Raw genomic sequence first — 24,573 nt, forward strand, 5'->3', positions numbered from 1 at the left:
ATGAAGATCAAGAAGCTGTGTTTAGAGGAAGCGACAGAGAAGGGGAGGAAAAAAGGGGTTGGATGGGAGACAAGGTTGAGAATGAGGATGAGAGGGGCAGAAGTGCCGAGGGAGAACAGATGAAAAAGAGGATGAGGCGGTTGTTGGAGGCGGATTCGGAGAGGAAGAGCTATGTGAAACAATACAAGGATAAAGGGCACTTGTGATGGAGGAGTGGAAAGAGGGGAGGGAGGAAGGTTGAAATATACAGAAAGAGATTTTTTTTTTTAAACACAAAAGCACTGAAGCAGCTGAAGTTGAGAATGAGAAGAGAGGATGAAGAGAAAGTGCAGAGGGAGGAGCAATGGAGAAGAAAAAAACAGAAAGAGAGGAGAGTTTTGTAAGAAGATGATGAAGGACTCACAACATGAAGTCTTGCTCCCAGCTGGGCAAGTTGCCCCGAACAGCGATGGTTGTGCTCTTCACATTTTGTACCTTTAGAGTCACATAAGTGTTGAACTTCTCTGTTAAGGGAAGACGGATGAAGAGATGGCTGGGTTAAAATGAGACATCTATGTGATCGAAAACAATAATGTGCTCCCAGTCAGCCCTGCCGTTATATACATAGATACTGTATACTCCTCCATGCATTATCTGATTTCCATCCCTTCATTTCCATTTATGGCTGCAGCATGTGATGTGTCCTCGGCCTGCTTAAAGATTTATGTCACGTAACAGCGAGCCTCTCCCCCTGTGTGATCTACCTTTTTCTATTTCAAAGATCCCAGGTCTTACCTTGGGGTCCATCCAGCTTGGCTTTCTTCACTGTGGAAACACAGAGAGAGACAAAGTCACACACAGGAACGCCATCTGTTTTCGTTTCTGAACACTCCTGCATTCTGTTTTGGCTTTTACACAGAGAGCGGACAACATGAGGGAGCTCAGGATAAATTAAAACGCAGTCTGTGAAAATTTAATATACCAATAAATGACTATTAAAACAATTATGACGCATTTAAGACAAATAAGACATATTTCCATGTCAATCCACTGCAGCATGTGCACAATACATGTTCACATACTATATGAGTGTTGACTCACAAACTAAAAAATTGCAACTATGCGCATTTGGACCAAGTCCTCTGCCTTTTGTGCCATACGGTCCAGACATGTTGGCACGAAGTGTGATGGCAAAACATAGAAGGACACTGTGCTGGAAAAACATGGGCAGCTTTCCCGCTGTGCTTCATCCGTGTGGCACAGAAATAGTGCAGTATGCCTACATGCAAATAAAATAGCACAGATTTAACAGACAACCGCTCTCCATTTATTATTAATAAGACACATTTATTAGCAGGGATTTTAATTGAAGTCATTGTAAATGGATAGTGAAGTTTAAACCATTCAATTATTTAGGATTTTATAAGTAAAACATGTCCACAGACATATAAAGGCCAAATTTTCTCTGTAAACTTTGAGAGTTTATTTACTGCACAAGAATTCAAAGGTAAAATTTGCCACTGTTATCAAACTGGAAATGTTAGAGGATTTTTCAGTGTATTTTCAGAGTACAGTTAAAGCCCAGGCTCTCTCTGCAGCACCTCTTTACCAGCTTTGACGTAACTCACACATACATTTTTAATGCTCTACTACCCGCTGTGCTGTGCTCCACCACACACTTGCTCCAGAAGATCCCCACACCGACCACCGACCACACCGCAGGTTTGTACTGAGCATACACACAGGTTCCTATCAGCAAATTGCAAACGCAAACTGAGTGTGTTATGTAAGCAAACATTTACTTTTATCATCTAAAAGAAATGTGACGTGGTGTACGTGTACCCCAATCCACTCACCTCAAATATTCTCAAAATTAAATCCATATTAGAGCTTGTCGGCATAGTAACCACCACAAAATGAAAAGTTGATGTGAAATTGCCCTCAGTCAGTAATGCGCTTTTTTTTTGTTTGTTTCCATTTCTCACTCCTTTTACATCATATTTTTTTCATGCAATAACACACACACACACACACACACTCAGGTTGAATCTGCAGCTTAAGTGCCGTTCTGTTATATCAGGACAGAAGCACACATACACACATACACACACTAAACTGCAGTGAGTCACTCACATCCACCTGCAGTAATGATAAAAAAAATATATATAAATCTCTGTTTCCATTCATACCTCAGCCCCTCGAATGTAACCTCAATGCATACAACACACAGACACACACATGTTAACACACACATGTCGTGTGTTATCTTCAAGTTCAGCTCTGGAAAGCAGGCTTTTTGATATCAAGTTCAAAACATAATGAAATGTTTGAGTATATTATTGTGGTACATGAAGGAAACCAAGCCATGTTATCATCGTTATGGCAGCAGAGATCAGAGCCTGGTTTTCGCTGGGTTTCATTGTCAACACTAAAACAGCCCAGGAAATATATCAGTTCATGAGAGGGATCAATGAAAAAGGAATTGGATTTTCGACAGTGGAAAGCTGAAGCTTAATAATAGCACACACTCATAAATCTCTCTGACTGGCTGAGTTACGATGAGAAATGTTCACAAGCCCCACGCCTCACAACAATATTTTGCCACAGTTGCATGTATCTAAGGAGACAACACACAAATACTGTACATTTACGTGCCTATAACTCATGAACAATAAGTGTGTGAAGGGCTGTAACATTGGATCAATTGGCTGAAATGTAGGTTATGGGTGAGTAGCCTATATTCAGAAAACGAGGTCAAAGCTATAACAATCCATCACCATCTGATTAAATGACTTAAAGGCCATAACAAATCAAAGTATGGCTGGTATTTTATTCTTTATTCAGAGGAAGCGCAGCACCATCTCTAAGACCTGATAGTAAATTGTGCGCAATGCCCTTTTCCAGCAGCGACTTCATTCAGGAAGTACCTCTGACACAGCATACTCTGGCTTATGGGAACTCAGCAGATTGCCAAGAAAACAGAGACTTGACGGAGGATCAAGCAAAACCTTCAACTTGAACTGTCAGAGAATGTAAAGTAGGGAGTTGGTGAGCTGAGTTCAGCCATCCAATGTCAAAACCAGGCTGACATGTTTCAGAGAGACACTGCCTTATTCTGAAGGATCGCAGATTTGCAGCAGCAGCCTTTGCGATTGCTGACAGAGACATTACACTCCCTGATTTAGTGTCCAAATCAAGGCAGGGAGAAAACTGCTCTTGAAAGTAAGTGGAATATCTGCAGAAAAAGAGGCCAAGTTTTTCAGAGTTAATCTGTATCTGTGTCTGAATTCTGCTTTGTCGGCAGATGCTCCGAAGAAATGCGGCCTATTCAAGAGGCACAAAGTACTGTGGAGGCCAGAAATAGCTCCAGTCAGGTAAGCATGAATGATGTAACAGGAACAGAAAGGGGGCTCACTGCCAAGTCTCGTACGCCACTGACAGCCGCAGCCAGTGTTTATGAATGAATAACACTCAGGGTCTTAATGACACCTGGGACTGACTCAGAGCAGGGACAGTCAATGGGTGGGCCCAGCGGGACAGAATAAGGTGGAGTAGCTTCTGTAATGGGCCTGATGTATCGAAGGTGACTTTGAAACCCCTTTAACTTTCCTTGACGCCCCCATATTGCCATATTTCATCTGCGACAGATGTCTAGAGTCTAGACCTCACACATACATGTGCACACTCATAGAAAACTACTGTACAAGTATTATAATAAACAATATAGTCTGTATAGAAGGTCATGTTTCACTTATTCCATTAGGAGGGGTTTTTTTTTTTTAGCTGTGTGTGATCAAAAGCTGAGTATCTTTTAGTTTTGGTCTGCTGGTTGTACAAAACAAGCAGCCTGAAGATGTCCCCTTGGGCTTTAGGCAGTTGTGACTGGAACTGAAGCAGCATATAATTATTATTTTAATTATGGATTAATCTGCCAATTGTTTTTCCACCAAATCAATTATTGGCTCGGTCTGGGGAACATTAGAAAAATGTAAAAAAAAAGAAAAAAAAAAAGAAAGAAATGTCAATCCCATTATTCTAAAGGCCACAGTATTATCTTTAATGTAGTTTTGCCAGTGCCAACTTGCCATGCTTATGTGCATAATTATCAAAATAGTTATTGATTAATTTGATTGATTCATCCAAATAGGTTTCAGTATATTCTGAAATTTCCAAATTAGAAATGATCAATAATGAAAATGAAAATTGTTAACTGCACGTCTAGTCAGATTGACAGTTTTGGGTTTAGTAGTGAAATCAAACGTCCTTTTATGGGACCCCCCTGTCTGCTACCTGTCTGCAGCACTTTGCTGATTCAACACCCATCTATCCAACAAAAGCCTCACAACACGTCCTGTCAATCTCCGCCTGGACTGTATTCTCCTTTACTGCGCCCTGTGCTGGATGTGAAGCCATGGAAATGCTTTTTACTTCATGAGCAATCGCACCAGATGCTTATTCATCGCACTGACAGGCAACAGTGTCAGCAGCATCAGGTGCTTTCAGGGGAGTCTGCTGCTGGTGGGAGGAGGTGACGCATCATTTCAGGGAAAACGTTGCGAAATGACGCGCACCTCCAGCCGGCGGTGAGTATTCCCTCACGACTCCAGCGCAGCGGCGAGGCGGCGGCGGCAGGGGCTTTTCCTCGTCCTCCTCCTCCTCCTCCTCCTCCTCCTCTGACTACCCACGCATGAATGAACAGAGTGGATGACACACACAACACAACACAACACACACATACACACACACAGCAGCCGCAACAGTAACTCGCTAGGGGAGGAAACAGCGGTTTTCCTCCTCCATGTAGACATTTATAGAAACTCAAACAGCCTGTGTATAGCTTTGACTGCACTAACAGTCACGACTGTGCTATATAGCCTGTAGCGGATTTTCTTTCTGTTTTTTCGTTGTGAGATAAATTATGACAACAAACAAGGCATCTTTACTTAAGGCCAAATACTACATTTAAACACACATGTCATTCAGCAACAGAGCCGTGAGAAAGTCACCCACTATAATGTGTCTCCATTGAGTCGAGCAGGGCTGCTGTGAGATTTAATGACTATTCAGCACAAACCCCCCTCCTCCTCCTCCTCCTCCTCCTCCGCTGCTGCTCGGGCTACACCGACTTTTCCACGGGGCTGACAGCTCGCAGGCTCTGCCTCTGTCACACAGCTGCTGCAGTTCAACCGTGTGAGCAAGTGATACTTCAAAAACGTCAAAGCACCTCACACTGGCGTTAATTTCCCCGACAGCTCCGTCTCTTACCTCCCACACAGAGCAGGGACATCTCTGCTGATAGCGGCGTGAGCGTCCCCGGCTGTCCTCTGCTGAGTGCTCCGCGGTTTGTTTGGTCAGTCCGTTTTGCCTCCTGATTACTGGAAGAAGGAGGAGGAGGAGGAGGAGGAGGAGGAGGAGAAGCAGAAAAAAACACAACTCTAGCCGCCAAAGCGTTACCCTAACTGGCTACGGAAACACGGCAGCATCGTGTCAGCGGCGCTCTCGTCTCCTTTTCTTCTTGTGGAGCTGTTGCTCTTTCGGCAGGACAAGACAACCCCCTCTTTTTCCTCCTCTGCATTGCCTCAGCTCTCCTCCTGCTCGGCTGCTGCTCCTCCTGCGCGCACAGCCATCTTGTTTCAGCGGCAGCACCCCTCCGCGCGAGGACAGCTCCCTCGCGCCGCGCCGTGCCGCTCCGCTCTGACGTCACGATTGATGAGTATGGTAGCAAGCAAGGGGGTTGGGGTGGGGGTGGGGGTTGGGGAAGGGCGGTGGAGGGGGGTCTGGTGGACGGAGGACACGGAGACGGAGACGGGATAGGCTCTGAATTATTATCAGTGATGCACTCAATGAAATCACGACGTGGAATTTCATTCATTGTTTGTTTTTTTTTCAGTCCTGCCAAGCATCTCAGAAAAGTTGTCCTCCTCGTGTATTATTCATTTAAAATATTCAATGTGCCTGGAGAATCAACCATCCCATAGCCCCAGACATCCAGGGCTTGAAGTCCAAGGTATAATGTGATGCATCCATAGACTGTAAATGCATCATGGGTGGGAAGTAAGTTCTGTTCTGCAGTCCAACATGTGTAAACACCAGGTAAACATGGCCTTAGCGTCCAGATTTTAACACTTATCCAGCTGTTTTTGGTGCATAAAAGGCCACAGATGTTATCAGGTTTGTTGTTGAACTGAAGAGCCTGATTTTTCTGAATAATGCTGTTTTATCTGGGCTGTCTGCACTGTAGACTGCTTGAGTCCAGTGGCTCCTAATGGGTTAGGACCCGGTAAGTAATTAAAGAAAATCTTACGGGTCATATAGCTAATTATTAAAAACAACAACAAATAGCCTACTACTTACTTGAAACACTGGCAAATTGAATCACATATAGGAGAAGGAGAACTGACACATCTGAACCCACCAGCATCCCATTTGCAGGATGTGCACATTGAACATTATCAGGTGTGAGTCAGTTAGTATGTGGGCAATGTGAGCAGATCTTGGTGTCTTGGTGTCTTGGTGTTAAGCCACACTGACAAAGACAGGAAGTGATATAGAGAAAGAACCTGAGCTCTCCAGAGGAATGGAAACCATCAAACATGAATCCCATAAGTGCTGAGTCTGTCAGAGGATGACAAGAGAAAGAAAGAGTGATGATGCAAGTGGATATGACGAAGAACCCACAACAAAGGGAACTCATTTCTAAGGAGTCTGACTGCGTAAAGCAAAATCTGGAGATGAAACACACACAATGTTCTGAGCAGCTATTTAAGACCAAGAGATGCAAAGAGCATTTGCATAAAACCTACAGTTACATCATCACCATTATTGTAAAACATACCACTATTCAAATTATGTAAAAAGATACACATGTTTTGTGTTATCTAAAGTCTTTATTCAAGATAAGATGTAATGTTTTCCTAAAAATAGATTATTTTCAATGAAATATTGGATGTCATATGGATAAGAAGAACATGGATTTTTATGGGGACATTTTGATAAATTGTAAAAATAAAATAAATTTTAAAAAAGGGACATATTTCAACCTGACTATTTTGTAATTTAATTTAATGCACTGCAGCTCTAAAACTGTGCAAACATTCAGATTTAGAAAACGTTCACTAATCACTAATTATTTGTTGAATGGTGGTTAATAGCAAAGAGGGTCCTGGGTTTAACTGATAGTATCATGATCAGAGCATTTAGCCTATGTGAGATATGGGCCAGAGCCTGGACTCAAATGTTGTATTTCAATAGACTGTTCTACAAATAATACTGTTCTCCATGGGCAAATTTAAAACAGGAGCTAAAACAGCAACGCGTTGACCTTTATTCTAAAAGGTGTGCACCAGAGGTGGCAAGTAACGAAGTACAAATACTTCGTTACTGTACTTAAGTAGATTTTTCAGGTATCTGTACTTTACTTGAGTATCTGACTGGCAGAGATGAGAGGTGGTGAAACGCTGTTTAAAAATTCTTATTATTATCATTATTTTGTGAGAGTCTGTGGCGGCCTTCTTTTTACAGTCTATGGTGGCGGCCCAAACGTTGGGAAACACTGTCTCTGGTCAGTTCAATCTTGATTATCCTGTCTGAACTTTTTTTGTTTAACAAAATTATCAAATTATGTGGGTTTCATTAACGGCAAAAATTCATTTTTACTTTTTACTTTTACTTTGAAAGTACATTTCAGAGCCTATACTTTCTTACTTTTACTTGAGTAAAGGAGTTGAATCAGTACTACTACTTTTACCAGAGTATTTTTTTACACATGTATCTGTACTTCTACTTAAGTACAGAATATGAGTACTTTTGTCACCTCTGGTGTGCACCTCTGGGGCACTGACACGTGTACTTGTGAGAGGACACCTGCACCTGTGCAGGTGGAGAGCAGCCTGTAGTACCAGGAGTGGACGCCAGAGGGAAGCCAAAGGAAGCCTTGGCCGTGGAGACTACTGCATATACACAACACGATCAAGTGTGTTGTTTACGCCTACGCTAGGTTCAAGATGGCTGCTGGAGACAACAGCGGCAGGCCTCCTTGCCTTAATTTCTCCGGCCCGGGTCCTTTGGGAAACAGCCAGCCCAGTAACAGCGTCTTCTCCATGCCAGCGTCCAACGGCGGAGCGGTCGGTGCGGCTGGGGGAGCGCAGGGGCCGCCGCGGCGTCCCAACCCGCAGCTGGGGCCTGGCGGCGGAGACGGCAACGGTGTTTCGACCGGAGCTCCGCCGACTGCGCAGAACTCCCTGCAGCAGCCCGGCGCTGCGGCAGGTGCTGCGGCAGCCGGGGCCATGGCCACCCCGGCGTCCAACATGGCAGCGACCGCAGCCTCCAACGCGTCGCAGGCGGCGGCGCCGACCGCCACTCCGGCGGCTGCGTCGGTGCTGGTGTACCGAGAGCCGGTGTACAACTGGCAGGCGACGAAGAGCACCGTCAAAGAGAGGTTTGCCTTCCTGTTCAACAACGAGGTGCTGAGTGACGTTCATTTTTTAGTGGGCAAAGGAATGGGAGTTCAGAGGATACCCGCACACAGGTGAGAGCCCTAACAGCAGCGTGGGTGGGCATCATCCCAACATCAGCTGGGTAAAGGTTGTTCATGTGTAAAGTGACGCCGCTTGACCTCTCTAATGTTGCTTGTTGTCGCTGTGGCCGCTGACATTGGCAGGTTTGTTCTGGCTGTGGGGAGCGCAGTCTTCGATGCCATGTTCAACGGGGGGATGGCGACGACCTCCACGGAGATCGAGCTCCCTGATGTGGAACCAGCTGCTTTTCTGGCCCTGCTAAAGTAATGAGGCACAGCGTGTGATGATGTAGATGTCCTGCAATCGGATGTGCATCATCACCATCATCATCATCATCATTGTGATATTTTACCTAGACAATAGTAATATTCGACAGTAAAATTTAGGATTAGATGATGCATCATTAATCCATCATGATTATGATTCAGGCTGTCTTTTGAATTTGTGTTATCACCCACAGGTTTCTCTACTCTGACGAAGTCCAGATCGGGCCTGAGACAGTGATGACCACGCTCTATACAGCTAAGAAGTATGCAGTGCCGGCCCTGGAGGCTCACTGTGTGGAGTTCCTCAAGAAGAACCTGAGAGCAGACAATGCCTTCATGCTGCTCACACAGGTGAGAGTCCCTGATCATCTTGTAATGTCTAATCAGTGCAGACTGTAGCAGCATGGTTTCATGAACATCATCCCTCACACACCCACACATCAATGGTTTGTGAATGCATATCACAAATCTGCACAGCAGGCCATTGGATGTCTGAGTTCATGATCTGTTTAACAGCGGGGGAAAACTGTAGTCAGTCCTGTATATGCTGAAAAACTCTGCAAAAAAAACTCTCCACCTTGAAGATAACAACAGAGAGGCAAAAAATATTTTTTGCTGCTTCACAGGTTAAAATTTGGTGCATATTTGTTGGACTGCACCTCAAATTAAACTAATACAAGTTATTTCTTCATACAGTACTTTGAAATGTAGTTGTGTAGGTCCAGTTACAGCTTCACAAAACTGAAGCTGTAACTGGACCGACGTGTACAAATACAGTACATTAACTGATGTTTTATTTTGTTTCCAGGCACGGTTGTTTGATGAGCCTCAGCTCGCCAGCCTTTGTTTAGAAAATATTGATAAGAACACTGGAGATGCTCTCGCTGCTGAAGGCTTTACAGACATAGACCTGGGTAAAATCTCCTCACTCAAAGAGACGTTTCCACTCCTTCAATGGCTCTTAGCTGTCTAGCTCACCATTCATTGTTGTCTCTACTTCTGTTAGATACATTGGTGGCAGTTTTGGAGCGGGACACTCTGGGTGTGAGGGAGGTGCGTTTGTTTGGAGCTGCCGTGCGTTGGGCGGAGGCTGAAGCTCACAGGCAGCAGTTGCAGCCCACACCCGAGAACAAACGCAAAGTCCTGGGCAAAGCTCTCACACTCATCCGCTTCCCTCTCATGACCATCGAGGAGTTTGCTGCAGGTAAACGACCAACGCTGTTCCTTCACCTCTTATGTTTGCACTGCTCTCGCTCTTTGTTGACTCTTTCATCTCCCCAAATTCTGATCTTTGTCCGACTCTGATCTTTGTCTTTTGGTTGTGTCATCGTGCCCTCAGGTCCAGCCCAGTCCAGTATTCTTACTGACAGAGAGGTGGTAAGTCTGTTCCTGCATTTCACAGTAAACCCAAAGCCTCGTGTAGATTTCATCGACCGGCCTCGCTGCTGCCTCCGCGGGAAGGAGTGCAGCATCACACGTTTTGGACAGGTGGAAAGCCGCTGGGGCTACAGCGGGACAAGTGACCGCATACGGTGAGTAATGGGAGTGAAGAGAATTTTAAAAAAAAAATTGGCCTCAGTCTCTTTGCAGAAAAAGAATTTAAATTAAGTAGGATATCATGACATATTAATTAAATTTAATCTATTATTTACAGACAAAAATGGCCTATGATTTTAGTCCGCCAAGATAATTACACTGTAGTCAGTGAAAATGAGTCTGCTCTCACAGTTTAACCCAAGAATAAGAAAATGAAATGAAATGGTACCACTCTTTCAGTACTTATTACATTTGCTGCATTTACACATTTTTCATTTTATGCAAACCTTTATGAATTAATGATTTGATGAAAGAGATTGATGTCAATGTATTCAGTTAAGAACTGACCATTAAAAACACAATGTGGCCAAACTTTACTTATATTACATTGGATAACAGAGGGCCAGAGATTCTAGTTTGTTAGCATTACCACAATTGTCTCCTTTGTTCACTCATTCACTACTTTATCGACTGCAGACATTGAAAAGTATTCTCTATAATAACCAGGACTATCAGACACATATTATGATAATAGGTGTAAAGTCACAACATAGGTACGTTGCTTTTTGGGTTTGTTAACATTAAGGAGGATACATGTCTTGGACATTGCTTTTTTTTGTCAGGTTGTTGAAATATTTTAAAACGTTATATAGGGCAGAGTATATAGCAGTCCTGGTCTTGGAGGACAGTGTTTCCAAAATGCGATCATGGATGAGAGTTGTAGTCTCTAAAAGATCTTTTATTTTCACAGCAGACATTTTGTCTTGTTGAAGCAGGAAAAGCAGGTGTAACTACTAACATTAATGAAGTGCTCTGCTAAATTTAAGTGCCCCAGTTTGCAAACCGGCTCGCTGTCGTACCTTACTGAGACGTTTAAAAAGCACAGTCATCATTAATGCAATTAGTTGCACACGCATGCTTTTCCTGCCATGACAAGTCAAAATGTCTAATGTGTAAAGGTCTGTTTTCTAAACAGAAAACTACTTTGGGATGGAAAATAAGATAATGTAGGCCTACATATAGTTGTACCCAGCTCGGCAGCATTGCCATTGAACCCTCCACATGCTCCCTGTCTCCTCTCAGGTTCTCGGTAAATAGAAGGATATTTGTGGTTGGTTTCGGCCTTTACGGCTCCATACATGGACCCACAGACTACCAAGTCAACATACAGGTATGGACCCAGACCTTACAGAAACCTGGTTTCACTGTTGTGTTGAAGCTCCTCCTGTCCTGACCCACCCCAACCCCTCCCTCTCTCTTCATGCAGATAATTCACACCGACAGTAACACGGTTCTGGGCCAGAATGACACAGGCTTCAGCTGTGACGGGTCAGCCAACACCTTCAGAGTCATGTTCAAAGAACCGGTGGAGATTCTACCCAACGTCAACTACACTGCCTGTGCTACGCTTAAGGTCTGGGAAGCGTTGACAGCAAATATCAAAAACGTATTATTAACATGCGCATGCCGTGTGTATTCAGACTCTTCTTTTTCTGGCTTGCAGGGCCCAGACTCTCATTATGGGACTAAGGGAATGCGAAAGGTAACGCATGAGTCATCATCCACCGGCACAAAGACCTGTTTCACCTTCTGCTACGCAGCAGGCAACAACAACGGCACTTCCGTGGAGGACGGACAGATACCCGAGGTCATCTTCTACACATAGTCACCTCTGACATCGCATCGATCCTCCATCAAATGTGACAACCTGACATCAGCGCAGGGCCACACCTCAGCCGCCGTACTGGGGACTAATCTGTCAGACATTATACTGTTCCCTCCATATAGTGCACTACTGTTGGCCACATGGGAAGACTAATAGCTGTGAGGCGATGTAGGTCACTACATGGGGCGTAGCTTGTCATTTGAGATGCTGTCTCTCTCTTTCTTAGCGGCTTCCTTTATCCCTTTGTGTCGTAGTGATGCCAGCCTCCAAAACAGACATGACTGTAACCGTCTCCACAAGGGAAGGAGGGAGGGAGGGAGGGAGGGAGGGAGGGAGGGAGGGAGGAGCCTCTTAGATCATTCACAGTATCCATGTCCCTGCTGTGAATTTTTACGGCATAAAGGCTTGACACTGAATTTTACTTGAGCTGTACGATTCCCCTTTCTCTATTCCACGGCATTAGTGCAAAGGAGAGTCGCAACTGTATGAATGTACAGTACATCAGATTTTCCAAGAAAAGATCCTCATCATTGTCCAGTACAGACCAGCATTTCCATTCAATTCCACATCAGCTGTAACTTCCATAGACTCACAGACCTCTTGGGCTTTATGAACTGTTGGCAAATTTGAACCAAACTAAAAATGACTCTTAACAATATGATCATGTTAAGCAATTTTGGGGGGTTTCTACATACAGTACAATCTGTGATTATCTTGTGTCCTTGCTTGGTAGTTGCCTATACCCAAGATACCTTGCACTTCTTGGCCTTGCATATGTTCATTTGGTAGTTCTATGGATGCACACTGACTCTTCTGATATGTTTCTTTTCAGCTTTGTTTTAAAAAGTGTGGGTGGAAGAGCTTTCCCTCTTGGTGCAGAAGTTAATGGGTTGTATATTAAAGTGGCATTTATTAACATTATATATGTAACATGAAATAACTATTGATTAAAGAGTGAGGAAAAGGACTGTGGTGCTTGTTTATTTTTTTTAATCTAAAACAGAAATTCCTCATTTTGGGAGAACATGCTTTTTATGCTGTATTGCAGAGTTGGTGAGGATTGGTACCACCTTTAAGTCTGTCCTTTAAAAATAATGTTGGACTGAACTCAGAAGCCACTTAGTTTAGCAGAGCATAAAAATGGGGAAAGAGCCTACATACCTTAGCCAATTCAACCAAATCCAATTATCAGTATCTCTCAAGTTAATTTTTTTACAGGGTCATGTCAAGAACTTTTTCTAATTGAATGAAATATGAATGAAAAAGTAAAAGTGAGCAAGAATAAAGGAATTGAGGAAACCATTTAGTGGTTTTTACAGTATGGTACATTTTTGGCGAATTTACTTTAATGTGTGTAAAAAAATAGTTGCAATAATTACACTGCTTGGTTTTTTGTGATACAAAGCCAAACATTACTTTACTGGATAATTTACTGGTTGCATGGTAACAGCTCCCAGCCAGACAGACATATACAGTAGTATCATGCACATTGACAGCCATGTGCTGCACTTGGACAGTAGCTGAATTGTGACATCCCTGAACGGAGCTACGATGGCCATTCTTCCCATGGATGATCAATATCGACATGAGGGGTCCTCTGTCATCCATCTTGTGGTCATATGTTGTGTAGAGGGGCTGTATTCTCTTATTTTTAGAAACACTGTAAAACTAATCAAAAATGATTCTATCATCTGAGAGTTATTTTCTCTAATAACCCATTGTTTACTTCAAAAAATGTACAGAAAAAGTGAAAAACACCCATCATTATTAAAAGTTAAACATGTTGTAAGTCCTTGATTTGTCCGACCAACAGTACAGTACTAAACTTGACATGCAAGAATCACATTTTTGAGTGTTTTCCTCAAAAAGAAAAAAAGGATGCCTATTGACTTTCTGTCAGGTGACTAATCAATTAATTGGCTAATCATTTAGCACTAGAGTCCCAACAAAATTGTTGCCCCAGGGCCTCATGGGAGGTAATTATCTTATTTAACCAGTCTAATGGTGTAGTTCCCCAAACAAATGCTTCAGTTCGTACCTGCTGACTGGAGCAATGACAGAAGTTCAGGAGCCACTTTTCATCATTAGTTGAATGTTTTTAATTCATTACATCCACTGAACAAATGTCCAATCCAGCGAGTTTTGACTTCTGTAACACTTTATTGTGGTTTCCATGGTTTTTATCTGGCCATGTTCCATTTAAATACGCATTATTGCAGCAGTATCACAGTGCACTGTACAGGCCCATCCTGGCAGATGAGTGGGGTGAAAAGAGGAATAGAAGAAACAAGAAATTGATAATACAACTGCTTTGATCCAATTGTTCCCCAAAACCCTTGGCCCTAGGCACTTGGTGTACTGTAGCTGTGAAATGAAAAAAAGCATTACTGCTTCCACTAGCCTACAACAAAAGCATAAGCTTCGTTTCTGCTCGGGACTCAAAGTCAAAACAATTTGTGCAATGTACCTTTAAGCCTGTGCAAAGATTTTAAAGTGCCCACGGGATAGGGTTTAGAGATTGATTTGGTTTTTTTTGTTTGGTTGGGTTTTTTTTAATCCAAGCTCAGTGTTTACAGTTTGTCCAAGTAGTTGTCGAGTGCAGGAATGCCCTCCTTCAGACCTTTGCGTTTCCTAATTTCTGCAACAACTTGGAAAGGTCTGGTGGTGGGGTCGCTGGGGTCTCCCTGGAGAATCTGCCAGTGGTCAAAGACGCACTGAGGGAAGGCCTGGCCTCCAGTATTACTGCGCAGGTCAGCCGTGAACCCTGGAGGAAACGAGTACAGATATAAATAGCACTGTTTCAAATTGTAGAACATCTTTCTCTGCCAAGAATGTGACTCTGATGCACATGCAGTTGGGATTGCTTCACACTTTCATAACTATTGGTTACTTGCTGGAAAGTCAAAATGAGAACTGAGTATGTGTAAACAGGTTTTATAATATGTGTAGTGGTGTAGAGCTGAGATCTTAAAATCATTTAGCTATGTGTATAATATGATGTTTGTGTATAATGATAAGACACACTGATATGGATCCTCACAGACACCCCAATGATCCAACTGAATCTTTACACCTTTTTTCCAGTTTCTCCTTCACTGTCTGATATTTGACTCATGAAGCCTTCCCATAAGCCTGCTCTGCTAAAATTACTAACAAAAAACAGATAAACAGATTGTTTTCTGCTCCTTTGGGTCAAATTACTTAATCCTAAACCTAAACCTAATCCTAAACCTAAACCTAATCTAAAAGGTTAATTTATTATGAAAGTAAGAGTTTGATCCCACGATAAAAGATACACACACTGAGCCACACACTCACCGAAGGACTCGTTGACAGGCAGGTAGGCTTTCACCACAAACATAGGGGTTCCCATCACTTGGGATTCCTCAAACACGTGACCTCGTTTCCTGTTCAACACACCATAGATTCCACCCACCACCTGCTCGGGGCACTGTGTAGACAAAAAGACACAGCAGTCAAGTCACGGGGACTGTTGACGAGCACCGATAACTGAATATCGAGTATTTACAGAGATTCACGGAGGCGAGAGACGCCTCTTCACGTACCTGAATCTCCACCAGGTAGACGGGCTCCATGAGACGTGGCTGAGCTGTGAGCTGGGCGGCGTACAGAACCCTACGAGCTGTGGGAATAATCTGTCCTCCACCGCGGTGGATGGCGTCCGCGTGCAGCGTCACGTCATGAATGTCGAAGCGAATTGCTCGCATGTTCTCCTCACACAGAACACCCTGTGACATAAAGACAGATATCACAGATGAATCCGATTCCACACAGCCTTTAAACCTAAACCTCTAACTGCAGTCAAGAGTAATTGTTGCCCACCTCTTTAGTCGCCCACTGGAAACCGGCCACAACGCTATCCTTGATCTCGTTGAGGTACTGGACTCCCTTTGTCATGTCTGTCAGCAGGTTGGGCCCGCTTCCGTCTGGACCGAAGCACCAGATCTTCCTGGCTTCTGTCACCTCCCACTCGTACTTGTCTGCGAGGTAGCGGGCACGAGCCTTAAGCTCCTGTCGAGCGGTGACGTCCCCCTTCTCGATATCTTCAGCCAGGCCGTCGGGGAAGGGGCGGGACTTCATGAAAAGACGATTGTGCTTGTTGGGGGACTTGGACAGACACATCTGGTTTGACTCCTCTGCCACTGTCTCTCTGTAGGATACGACTGGATCTGATTTCTAGAAAGAGACAACAGGAGAGTCAATCAGAAGTGAGGATATGGGTGAAAATGTCCTTCCTCATACCAAATATTTATACATTTCTTATGGCACGAGTGCAGCCAAGAGAATTTGAGGCGTTTTTGTACTTAAGTAAAGCAATGAGACTGGATCTGTTCGGACTCCTGCTCTTTTATATGGACGTATTCATTTAAATGCAATAAGGAGTTTTCACTAACAAACATCCAAATATCTGTCTTTTTCACTTAAAGCTCCAAGTGAACTCTGCGACTTGGTCGGAAATTTCAATACAATACTCCGTCAGGTCCCTTTATGAACCTCTGCCAAGCACCCCCTACACACACAGACACACACACGTGCAGGCACACACACACACAAATTAGCCATAAAAGCACCCACAGAACCCAATGTGTGTGTGTCTGTGTGTGTGGAAGGAGGGAGGGGGGTTGACAGAGGTGAAAAGAGGGAGCTGACTGTGTATCATCTTGAAATTTCTGACCAAGTCGCAGACTTTACTTTCACTTTCGTCAGTTTACTACGATGCTGCTACCTGACTGGTGGAGAATATTCGGTCGCGGTGGATTTTGGTAAATACGATTACAGGCTGTAGGTGGAGCCAGAGGAGTTGGATTAAAATTACTTAAATTACCCATTTAATGTCCGACTATTAGAATATAGTGACAGTTCCAGCAAATATGACATTTTTACTTCAGCACCCCTTCACAACACCTCTGCAGCTCTGTCCTGCTCGCTCACCTTCAGTGGAATGCAGGCGTGGTCCTCCTCCAGGTCTTTCAGGCAGATCTCCAGGTGCAGCTCTCCTGCTCCAGCGACGATGTGCTCCCCGGACTCCTCGATGATGCACTGCACCATGGGGTCGGACTTGGCCAGGCGCTTCAGACCCTCCACCAGCTTGGGCAGGTCAGCGGGGTTCTTGGCCTCAACGGCGACTCTGACCACGGGGCTCACGCTGAACTTCATCACCCTCATGTTGTGGGCCTGAGGACAGGAGGCAACAAATGACACGCCGGCGGTTTATGTTGCTGCAGCAGGATGAGTTGTTCCAACAGCGTGAATAATTAATGCATCGCTGTGTATAAAGCTACAGGATCAGTTCATACAGGAGATATAAACAATACACTACCTGTTCAAAGGTGGTAATGGTCCCTGTTTTAACAAGGAACTGGTCCACCCCAACAAGACCCACGATGTTGCCACATGGGACGTCTTCAATGGGCTCCACATACCGGCCCATCATCAGAATGGTCCTGGATGAAAGAGGAGAGGGATGTTTTGAAAAAAAACAACAAAAAAAAAAACGTTGCCAACAAATACCAGAAAACACAAGGGGCAGTAGAAAAGCCCTGGTCTCTGTACTGTCAAACTGTCTCACCTCTGGATGGGTTTAATGTAGAGGTCCTCTTTCTTCCCAGGTGTGAAGTTTGGCCCCATGATGCGCACCTTCAAGCCAGTGGACACACATCCAGAGAACACGCGGCCAAAGGCGTAGAAACGACCCTTATCGCTGGTTGGCACCATCTTGGAAATGTACATAATCAGAGGAGCCTTGGGATCACAGTTCTTAATACCTGAGCAGAAGAGAAGATAGTATGTTTCAAAATCAAGTCAAGGGATCATCAGGTTTGCTCGTCGGTGAAAGACGTTCTACTACTGACCCATGGCAGCCTCGTCGTCCCCGGGCCCCTCGTAGAGGAGCTCACAGCGGTATTTCTGTGCAGTGACGGGGGAGGGCAGGTGGATGGTGATCATCTGGAGCAGGGCCTCTCCAGCGGGCAGCCAGCGACGCATCACAGCCTTCAGCAGAGGCTTCCCCTCCTTCTCCTTGTCCTCCGAGTCCAGCTTGACGTCAAGCTTTTCGATCAGTTTTGCTGTCTCGTCCTTCTTGAAATTCATAATGGCATCAAACACCTAAGAGGAGAGAGAGAGAGAGCAAAGAAATAAGACATCATTTTTCATCCTTTACTGGACAGAATCTCTATTCATATGATATTTTTAACGTTTTATCCACTTGCCATCCTCTGAAGTGTAATTTTCTATGCTACCAAAGGACATTAAGGTCATAAATGAATTAATTTGGAGCCATATAGATATACAGAATATGTAAATTTACATTATTCATCACATAAATTAGTTTCAAACTGCAGGGTCGTCTGAGAGCATTTTCAATTACCTTAAAGATGGGGTCCAAAACAAGCTGGCAAAAGGTGCGAGGAAGTTTCTGACCATCTGGACCTGTGGGGGACTTGCTGAACTTGCCGACACTTGGATCAAAATATCTGGAAGATACAATTTTTAATTAAGACATGACATATAAATATCAAGTTGACATCATTCATTTTCCACTGAACGTCCTTAAGGTGCAAGAACATTTTAAAGAACAACATCACTGAAGCAACCAGAGAGGACGCGCTGCTTCAAAGCCTGGTGTTAGCTCACGGTCTTATGTTTCATGTTTACCTGTCTCCCCACAGTTTCTTCATCATGTCCTCCACTTTCTTACACCTCTCTGCTGATCCCAGCTGAGAGTCGCCTTTAGCAGTGAACTTAGCCACATACATCTCGGCGAACTGCTTTAAGGTGAAAGCCCAGCCGTGGAGGCCTGAGCCAAAGCCAACTGTACCGATAACAGGGTCGATCTGAGAGAATGGAAAAGTGTTATTACTGTAGTACACACAAATAAAACATCTGTTTTCAAGCTATTTTAGTGTGTATTTGTGGTACCGTACCATGATGTTCCCCATGGGTCCTCCCTCATCCTCTCCATAGGTGGAGATAATGACGTTGACATTCTCCACGATACGCTGGAAGGTTTGGAAGAGCTCATCTGGCTCCAGCTGAAGCTCAAGCAGAGCACGGTCCATCTTGTTCATCATCAGAACAGGTTTGATGCGCTCGGCGATGGCCTGTCGCAGCACTGTCTCAGTCTGCACGCACACACCTGGCAGAGGAAACAAACAGGTGAATCTAGGTGAAAAGCATGTGTGTGTGTGTGTGTGCTGGTTGGGCGGGATGGGAAGGCAAAGATGCGAGACGGTATGTAATTTTACCAGAGACGCAGTCCACCACCACCATGGCTCCATCAGTTACCCTGAGGGCAGCAGTGACCTCAGAGGAGAAGTCAACGTGACCCGGAGAATCGATCAGGTTGATGAGGAAGCCGTTTCCGTCTTTACTCTGCTTGATGAACGTCAAGTCGTTCTCTCCAAGCTCGTAGTACATGGAGATGGCCCTGAGCGACAGACAGGGAACAGTTAGAGTCAGGGGGCATAATCTCTGTCTACCTACCACCTCATCTAACTAATAAATGCGAAGGAGTTTTTGTAATAATGGCTTCAAATAGGATGAATCATATGAGTTACAGTGAATATATTTCTACAGTGAATCATCACAGTATTGGACTTGAGACACTTTAACAATTTAATTCTTATCTATGCTAATCAGTTACAATACTGGCACATTTACTGGCTTCAGACAGAAACATCATGAGGGAATTTTTTTAAATGAAAAGAATCCTCTCCACATATTTGAAAACTGATATCTAAATAAATCAACATATTGAAGCAGAAGTAAGCGGAATGTTTGTGTTAATATAAGTCTTAAATAGTTATATCTTCCGACGGCAATCACTTATATAGAGTGTTTGGTCTGAAACACAGGTCTGTCAGTCAATCTGCTCTGCTGTAAGAAAACTTTCCTTGTATCCTACAACCTTTATCCAATGAGGAGAGAGAACGGCATAAAGGGGCGGTCCTCTCTGTGTGTGCAGCCAAGGGATGCGCCTGAATGTGGTGACGTAGGGACGAGGGCGGGGACTGCTAACTCCATCGGCTGACAGGAAGTTAGCCAAAACGACCGGATCGCTTACTTCTGCTTTAAAAGATGCCATTTAAAAATGGCTAAATTAAGGGACAAACATGTTGTACTGCTGTTCTTAATGGTTGCTCTATTCACTAGACAGGAAATAGAATTATACTAATAACATGAAAACATAAAAAATATCGTGACCTAGTATCAATAGATAATTTCGTCTGTATGTTTTATATTAGTAGACGGGCAGCTGTTTGGAATAAAGGAAAGATGGTCGTGAAAAAGCTCAAATATATTTCTGTCAGATCAAAAACTCTGAAGGCGTTTCAGCATTTCATATTAATAAGCCTTTGCTGTCGTTGTTCTTATCAGGGAGTGATTGGACCTGTTTTCTCAGGCTCAGTGAGGGACGGTGTCTGAACACGCCAATTTGTGCTCAAGTTAAAATAGTTTGGTTATTTCACATGAGAGATTTCAGTCTGTGCTCTTCTCTCTCAGTAGACGTGAGCAGGGATTTGGGTGGAGAAAAAGTGATGTTACATATTTTAAAGCCAGGAAGAATACAGAGACTCACGCACACTGTTATACTTTATTACTTTATTACAATGTACGGGACTCTCTATATTCTTCACTTTTCCGGATCTACCTGTCCATCTCCTACGCACCAAATTGATGTGCGAAGTATTTTCTATTTTTGAATCACAACTTATTTTCATGCTCCAATGAGGATTTAAAAATCTGAATCTAAATGGCAGTTGTGGGCTTGTTACCTCCTGTTGTCAATCAGTCTGATGAAACCAACCCACAGTCCTGATAAAGGAGATCGGGCTTAATATCTAAGCATGTTTATCTTCACCACCAGCCCCAAGAAGTTAACTTTAAGTGTGGCACACTGACTCCTGCTTGAGACTTCAACCTTGGTGTTCATCTTTAATAGTTTGCACAAAAACACAGAGCCATTACTGAGCCCTCTCTCCTGAACCACATACGTTGATTTGATGGTGATGCAGCGCTCCTGCTCGTCTTTGCGTGTGTCTGTGAAACGGGTCTCTCCGGCACGGGACGAAGCAATGATCCCCGCCTTGGACACCAGGGAGTCTGTGAGCGTGGACTTCCCATGGTCCACGTGGGCGATCACAGACATGTTCCTGATGTTGGACTTCTTGTCCATGATGGCACGGATCTGATCCACTGTGAAGTTCACCTGATGGGAAGGGAGGGGGTCGGGGAGAGGGGGGTTAAATTTCATCCACTTACAACCAGCAGGGTCTCATCGGATTCATTATGTCTATTTATTTAAGGCCACTCTGCAGCCATTCCAAGTTGAGTTAAATAAAGAAACCCGTTTGAAACTGAATCCACCGGCCTGACCAGGAGGAGTGTGGGCACCAGATAAAGACTTTACCTCCTGGTTTCTAACCAAGCAACAAGATCAGGAATTAATGAGTCATCACTCACATGCTGCAGCTGAATGGACCAAGCTGAACCATTTCACAATCACAAGGGAACAGAATCTGTGCATTTTGGGCCTTAACTTACTCTCAAAACATGAATATAGACATTAAACTGAAATGTTCATAAAATAGTAATAGTAATAGTAAAGTAATTCCTAATTGAAGACAACAAATATATGCACTATATGTTGCTCAATCTGCACTTAAATGTATGATTAAGGGGTAAAACCAGTTACTAACACCAATTTATAATTTGATATGTGATATGTAACAGGGTTAGCCCCATATAGGATCATAAGATAAAAGTGAGGCCTAAAATGAAAGGGAAGTGTTAATCAACCAAGGGAAGATTAAAACATTTCTTTTGATCAATTAGGCCTTTGGTGATATGTTTGGTTGAAAATATATTTAGAATATATCATAGGCCAATGTGGGCTTTAGTATGGGCTTACCTCTTATGAAATACGCACTAATATGGAAGAAGAACACTGATCCAGTGTTATTTAACATAATTCTAGCAGATTAAATTCATAAATATTATGAAAATATCAAATAGTCAATGCCCAGGTATTCACTGACCTAACCAAACCCACTGATATCACGGAGAATAGACCATTTTAAACATTTTTTTAGGTCATCCACCGGTGTGAGCCCTGTAATGAAATGCGCTGCAGCTCTCTGTCGGTCGGTGACGTCTTTTTGTAGGCCCATGTGCAATTACATATTTTGTCGCCTCTTTTATGAAATAAGAGTGACGCAGTCCCATTTAATTCAATGTCCGGCCACGGTTTATAGTAAGAAAAAAGAATTTATCGCATTGACATTAAGACATGTGTGGACCATGTGCTGTCCTTATCACATAATATGAACATGATATTTGTGCAGTGACGCTCCGGCAGCTTGATATTAAAGGCTTTGCTATGAACGTCACAGGGAGGCAGAGCGGCCCGTGCGCTGAAGGCCACAGCCCTGCTTTATCAGCTGCTGCCGCTGCTGCGTATGTTGGACCAGATAACACACAGAGCCCTCATCCAGCTACCTAACACCGGGCATGACACCGGGCATCGGCATCCATTTCACAGAAACACACACACACACACTCTCTCACACACACCTGACAGGCTGGCTACAGCTTGTTGCGCTGAAATGGTTATGACTGGACATGAAGGTTATTCGGCGGAGCGACTGACAGCCCGGCTTTCCTCTCATACACACCGGTTAAATACACAACCATTAGAGCAGCATCGACTCACCATTTTGCCTGCAGGTCGTGGGTGTTCGTATGAGACTGGTTATTGCTGTAGACACTGCCTCTGAGGACAGGCAGTCCCGCTGGCGACAGGAGAGACGCTGCTGCTGCTGCTGCTGCTGCTGCCGTGAAGTGGCGCAGGAAAGAATGAGCAGCAGCAGGGGGCGCTGCTGAGCCACAGCCTGGTCCCAGATCAGATTTCTACCGCTGTGTCCTCACTGCCAAGTCTCTATTTGTTGGGGTTATATTAGTGTGTTTGAGTGTTAAAGCGGATATCATCGGCACGGCCGTTTCGGCTAATGCTGTGTTCAAGGCAGGCTTTTGAAACCGTAAGTTACAGCTTCAAGTCACAACTACGACTTGGTAGCGTTCCAGGTAACCCGTAGCTCGTGTTTTTACCGTCCTGTTGTCTGTGAAAGTTCCCTATAACGGCCACTCGTAACTTCCGACCCGTGAACTCGTACCAGATCGAACTGGTATGACTTCACAGGAAGGAAAAACACAAAGTACGAGTTTCCTTGAACGCACCATGAGTTAGCAGCCCCCGCCCTTGTCAGGCATCAATTGGTCCTCGTGCTACGTCACCACATTCACGCGCATCCCTTGGCTGCACACACAGCCCTTCATGCCGTTCTCTCCCCTCATTGGATAACACTTGTATCCCACAAGGAACATTTTCTCCTCGGGTTACAGCAGAGCAGAGTGACGGAGAGACTCGTGTTTAGGCTGAAATACCAAGTGATTGCTGACGGAAAATAGGACTATTTAGGACTTATATTAACAAAAACATTCCACTGATATCTGCTTTAAAGAAAAGAAAGACTTCTGTCTTCTTGATCATAAATGATCCTATATGAATCTGAATGACATTTTCTCTGTTTATTTATTTATTTTTTGCCACATGACGTCCTAAAAAAAAGAAGGAAAAGTTGAGAAAGGGGGGCTGTTTATGTTAATAATTGTTTAAAAAAAAAAAAAAAAAAAAAAAAAAGACAAATAAATAAAAAGAAGAAGAAAAAAAGATAATAATAGGAGTAATAAGTTCAGAATCAGGGGGCAGTAGGTGGTTTGTATTCACAGATCCACACTCTGCAGCTCCAGAGGCAGAAATATCTGCAGCAAGTGTGAGGGAGAAAAATACACAAAACTCACAGGAGAGAGGAGATGCCGAGTTAGTAGCATGCATTAATGAGAAATGAATGCCTACAAATGTAGGGCGAGAGGAGGCTCATGTGAAGTCCCCTGACAGCCTCCGCATAGCAGTAAAACAAAGGGTAAAACTTGTAGACTTGTAGAAATTCGAGGAGCCACAAGTAGATATGGATGAGTGTGAAGAGTTCATTAAGATAGGGGGTAAGGATTATAAATTTTAATTTTAATTTTAATTTTACATGGAGCCAGTACAGAGAAGACAACTCAGGGGAGATGTCATCTATCTTGATTTCTTTCCCTATAGCTTCTGTGCTCACACTGCAGCATTTTGTCTGTAGAGACTTGTTAGGGCTGCCTGATAGTGAGGAAATTCAATAACCCAGCCTGTAGAAAATAACAACATGGAGTATAGTTGTTGTTGTTTTCCGGAAATAAAAAACAGTTGTTAAATTGGATTTCATGTGGATTGAAAATGATGAAGCATAAAAAAAGCATATTCACACCTAATCTAAAATGTTTATCCAGTACATGTCAGATTCAGGTTTTCTGACTCACCTCTGCAGATCACGCTGAATTTCAATCAGTCCGTCAGCCCCAGCTGTAAAGGGCCAGATGTAATTCAAACTTAATGCAAGTTGCATCATCTTGTCTTGTTGTAACATGTTGTAAGTCCTGTATCATTCTATACAGTATGAATCAAGGGCCAAGCTGTAAACATTTAATGCAGCAG

General features: G+C 43.7%; 3 protein-coding genes across 3 annotated transcripts in view; 1 reads left to right on the forward strand and 2 right to left on the reverse strand.

Moving 5' to 3' along the window:
- LOC146971302 (protein unc-13 homolog A) overlaps positions 1 to 5,407 on the reverse strand; it is a 33,785-nt gene extending 28,378 nt beyond the window's left edge. Inside the window, exons 1-3 of the mRNA XM_085805800.1 lie at positions 5,245 to 5,407; positions 775 to 804; positions 404 to 503 (exon numbers count right to left, since the gene is read on the reverse strand). Coding sequence (XP_085661926.1) covers positions 404 to 503; positions 775 to 804; positions 5,245 to 5,266 — 152 coding nt within the window. The 5' untranslated portion in view covers positions 5,267 to 5,407. The remainder of the gene's footprint in view (positions 1 to 403; positions 504 to 774; positions 805 to 5,244) is intronic.
- Positions 5,408 to 7,958: 2,551 nt separating this feature from the next.
- On the forward strand, positions 7,959 to 12,930 carry btbd2b (BTB (POZ) domain containing 2b). The gene is made up of 9 exons (XM_085805824.1): positions 7,959 to 8,506; positions 8,639 to 8,758; positions 8,956 to 9,112; positions 9,570 to 9,675; positions 9,768 to 9,965; positions 10,101 to 10,293; positions 11,381 to 11,468; positions 11,565 to 11,711; positions 11,802 to 12,930. Exons 1-9 carry the CDS (start codon positions 7,983 to 7,985, stop codon positions 11,961 to 11,963), a joined length of 1,695 nt encoding a protein of 564 aa, XP_085661950.1. The 5' UTR covers positions 7,959 to 7,982; the 3' UTR covers positions 11,964 to 12,930.
- Positions 12,931 to 14,038: 1,108 nt separating this feature from the next.
- Positions 14,039 to 22,820, reverse strand: LOC146971304 (elongation factor 2b). Its single transcript, XM_085805804.1, has 14 exons — positions 22,696 to 22,820; positions 20,978 to 21,192; positions 19,229 to 19,410; positions 18,908 to 19,119; positions 18,639 to 18,817; positions 18,352 to 18,457; positions 17,837 to 18,089; positions 17,554 to 17,749; positions 17,305 to 17,428; positions 16,917 to 17,159; positions 15,807 to 16,160; positions 15,530 to 15,712; positions 15,282 to 15,414; positions 14,039 to 14,727 (listed from the first exon to the last, which is right to left on the reverse strand). The coding sequence occupies exons 1-14, from the start codon at positions 22,696 to 22,698 to the stop codon at positions 14,534 to 14,536; spliced, it is 2,577 nt and encodes an 858-aa protein (XP_085661930.1). The 5' UTR covers positions 22,699 to 22,820; the 3' UTR covers positions 14,039 to 14,533.
- Between the last annotated feature and the right edge of the window lie 1,753 nt (positions 22,821 to 24,573).

Source organism: Trachurus japonicus, chromosome 17 (assembly GCF_045865225.1).
Source record: "Trachurus japonicus isolate A0001 chromosome 17, Traja_1.0".
In the NCBI taxonomy this organism is placed as follows: Eukaryota; Metazoa; Chordata; class Actinopteri; order Carangiformes; family Carangidae; genus Trachurus; species Trachurus japonicus.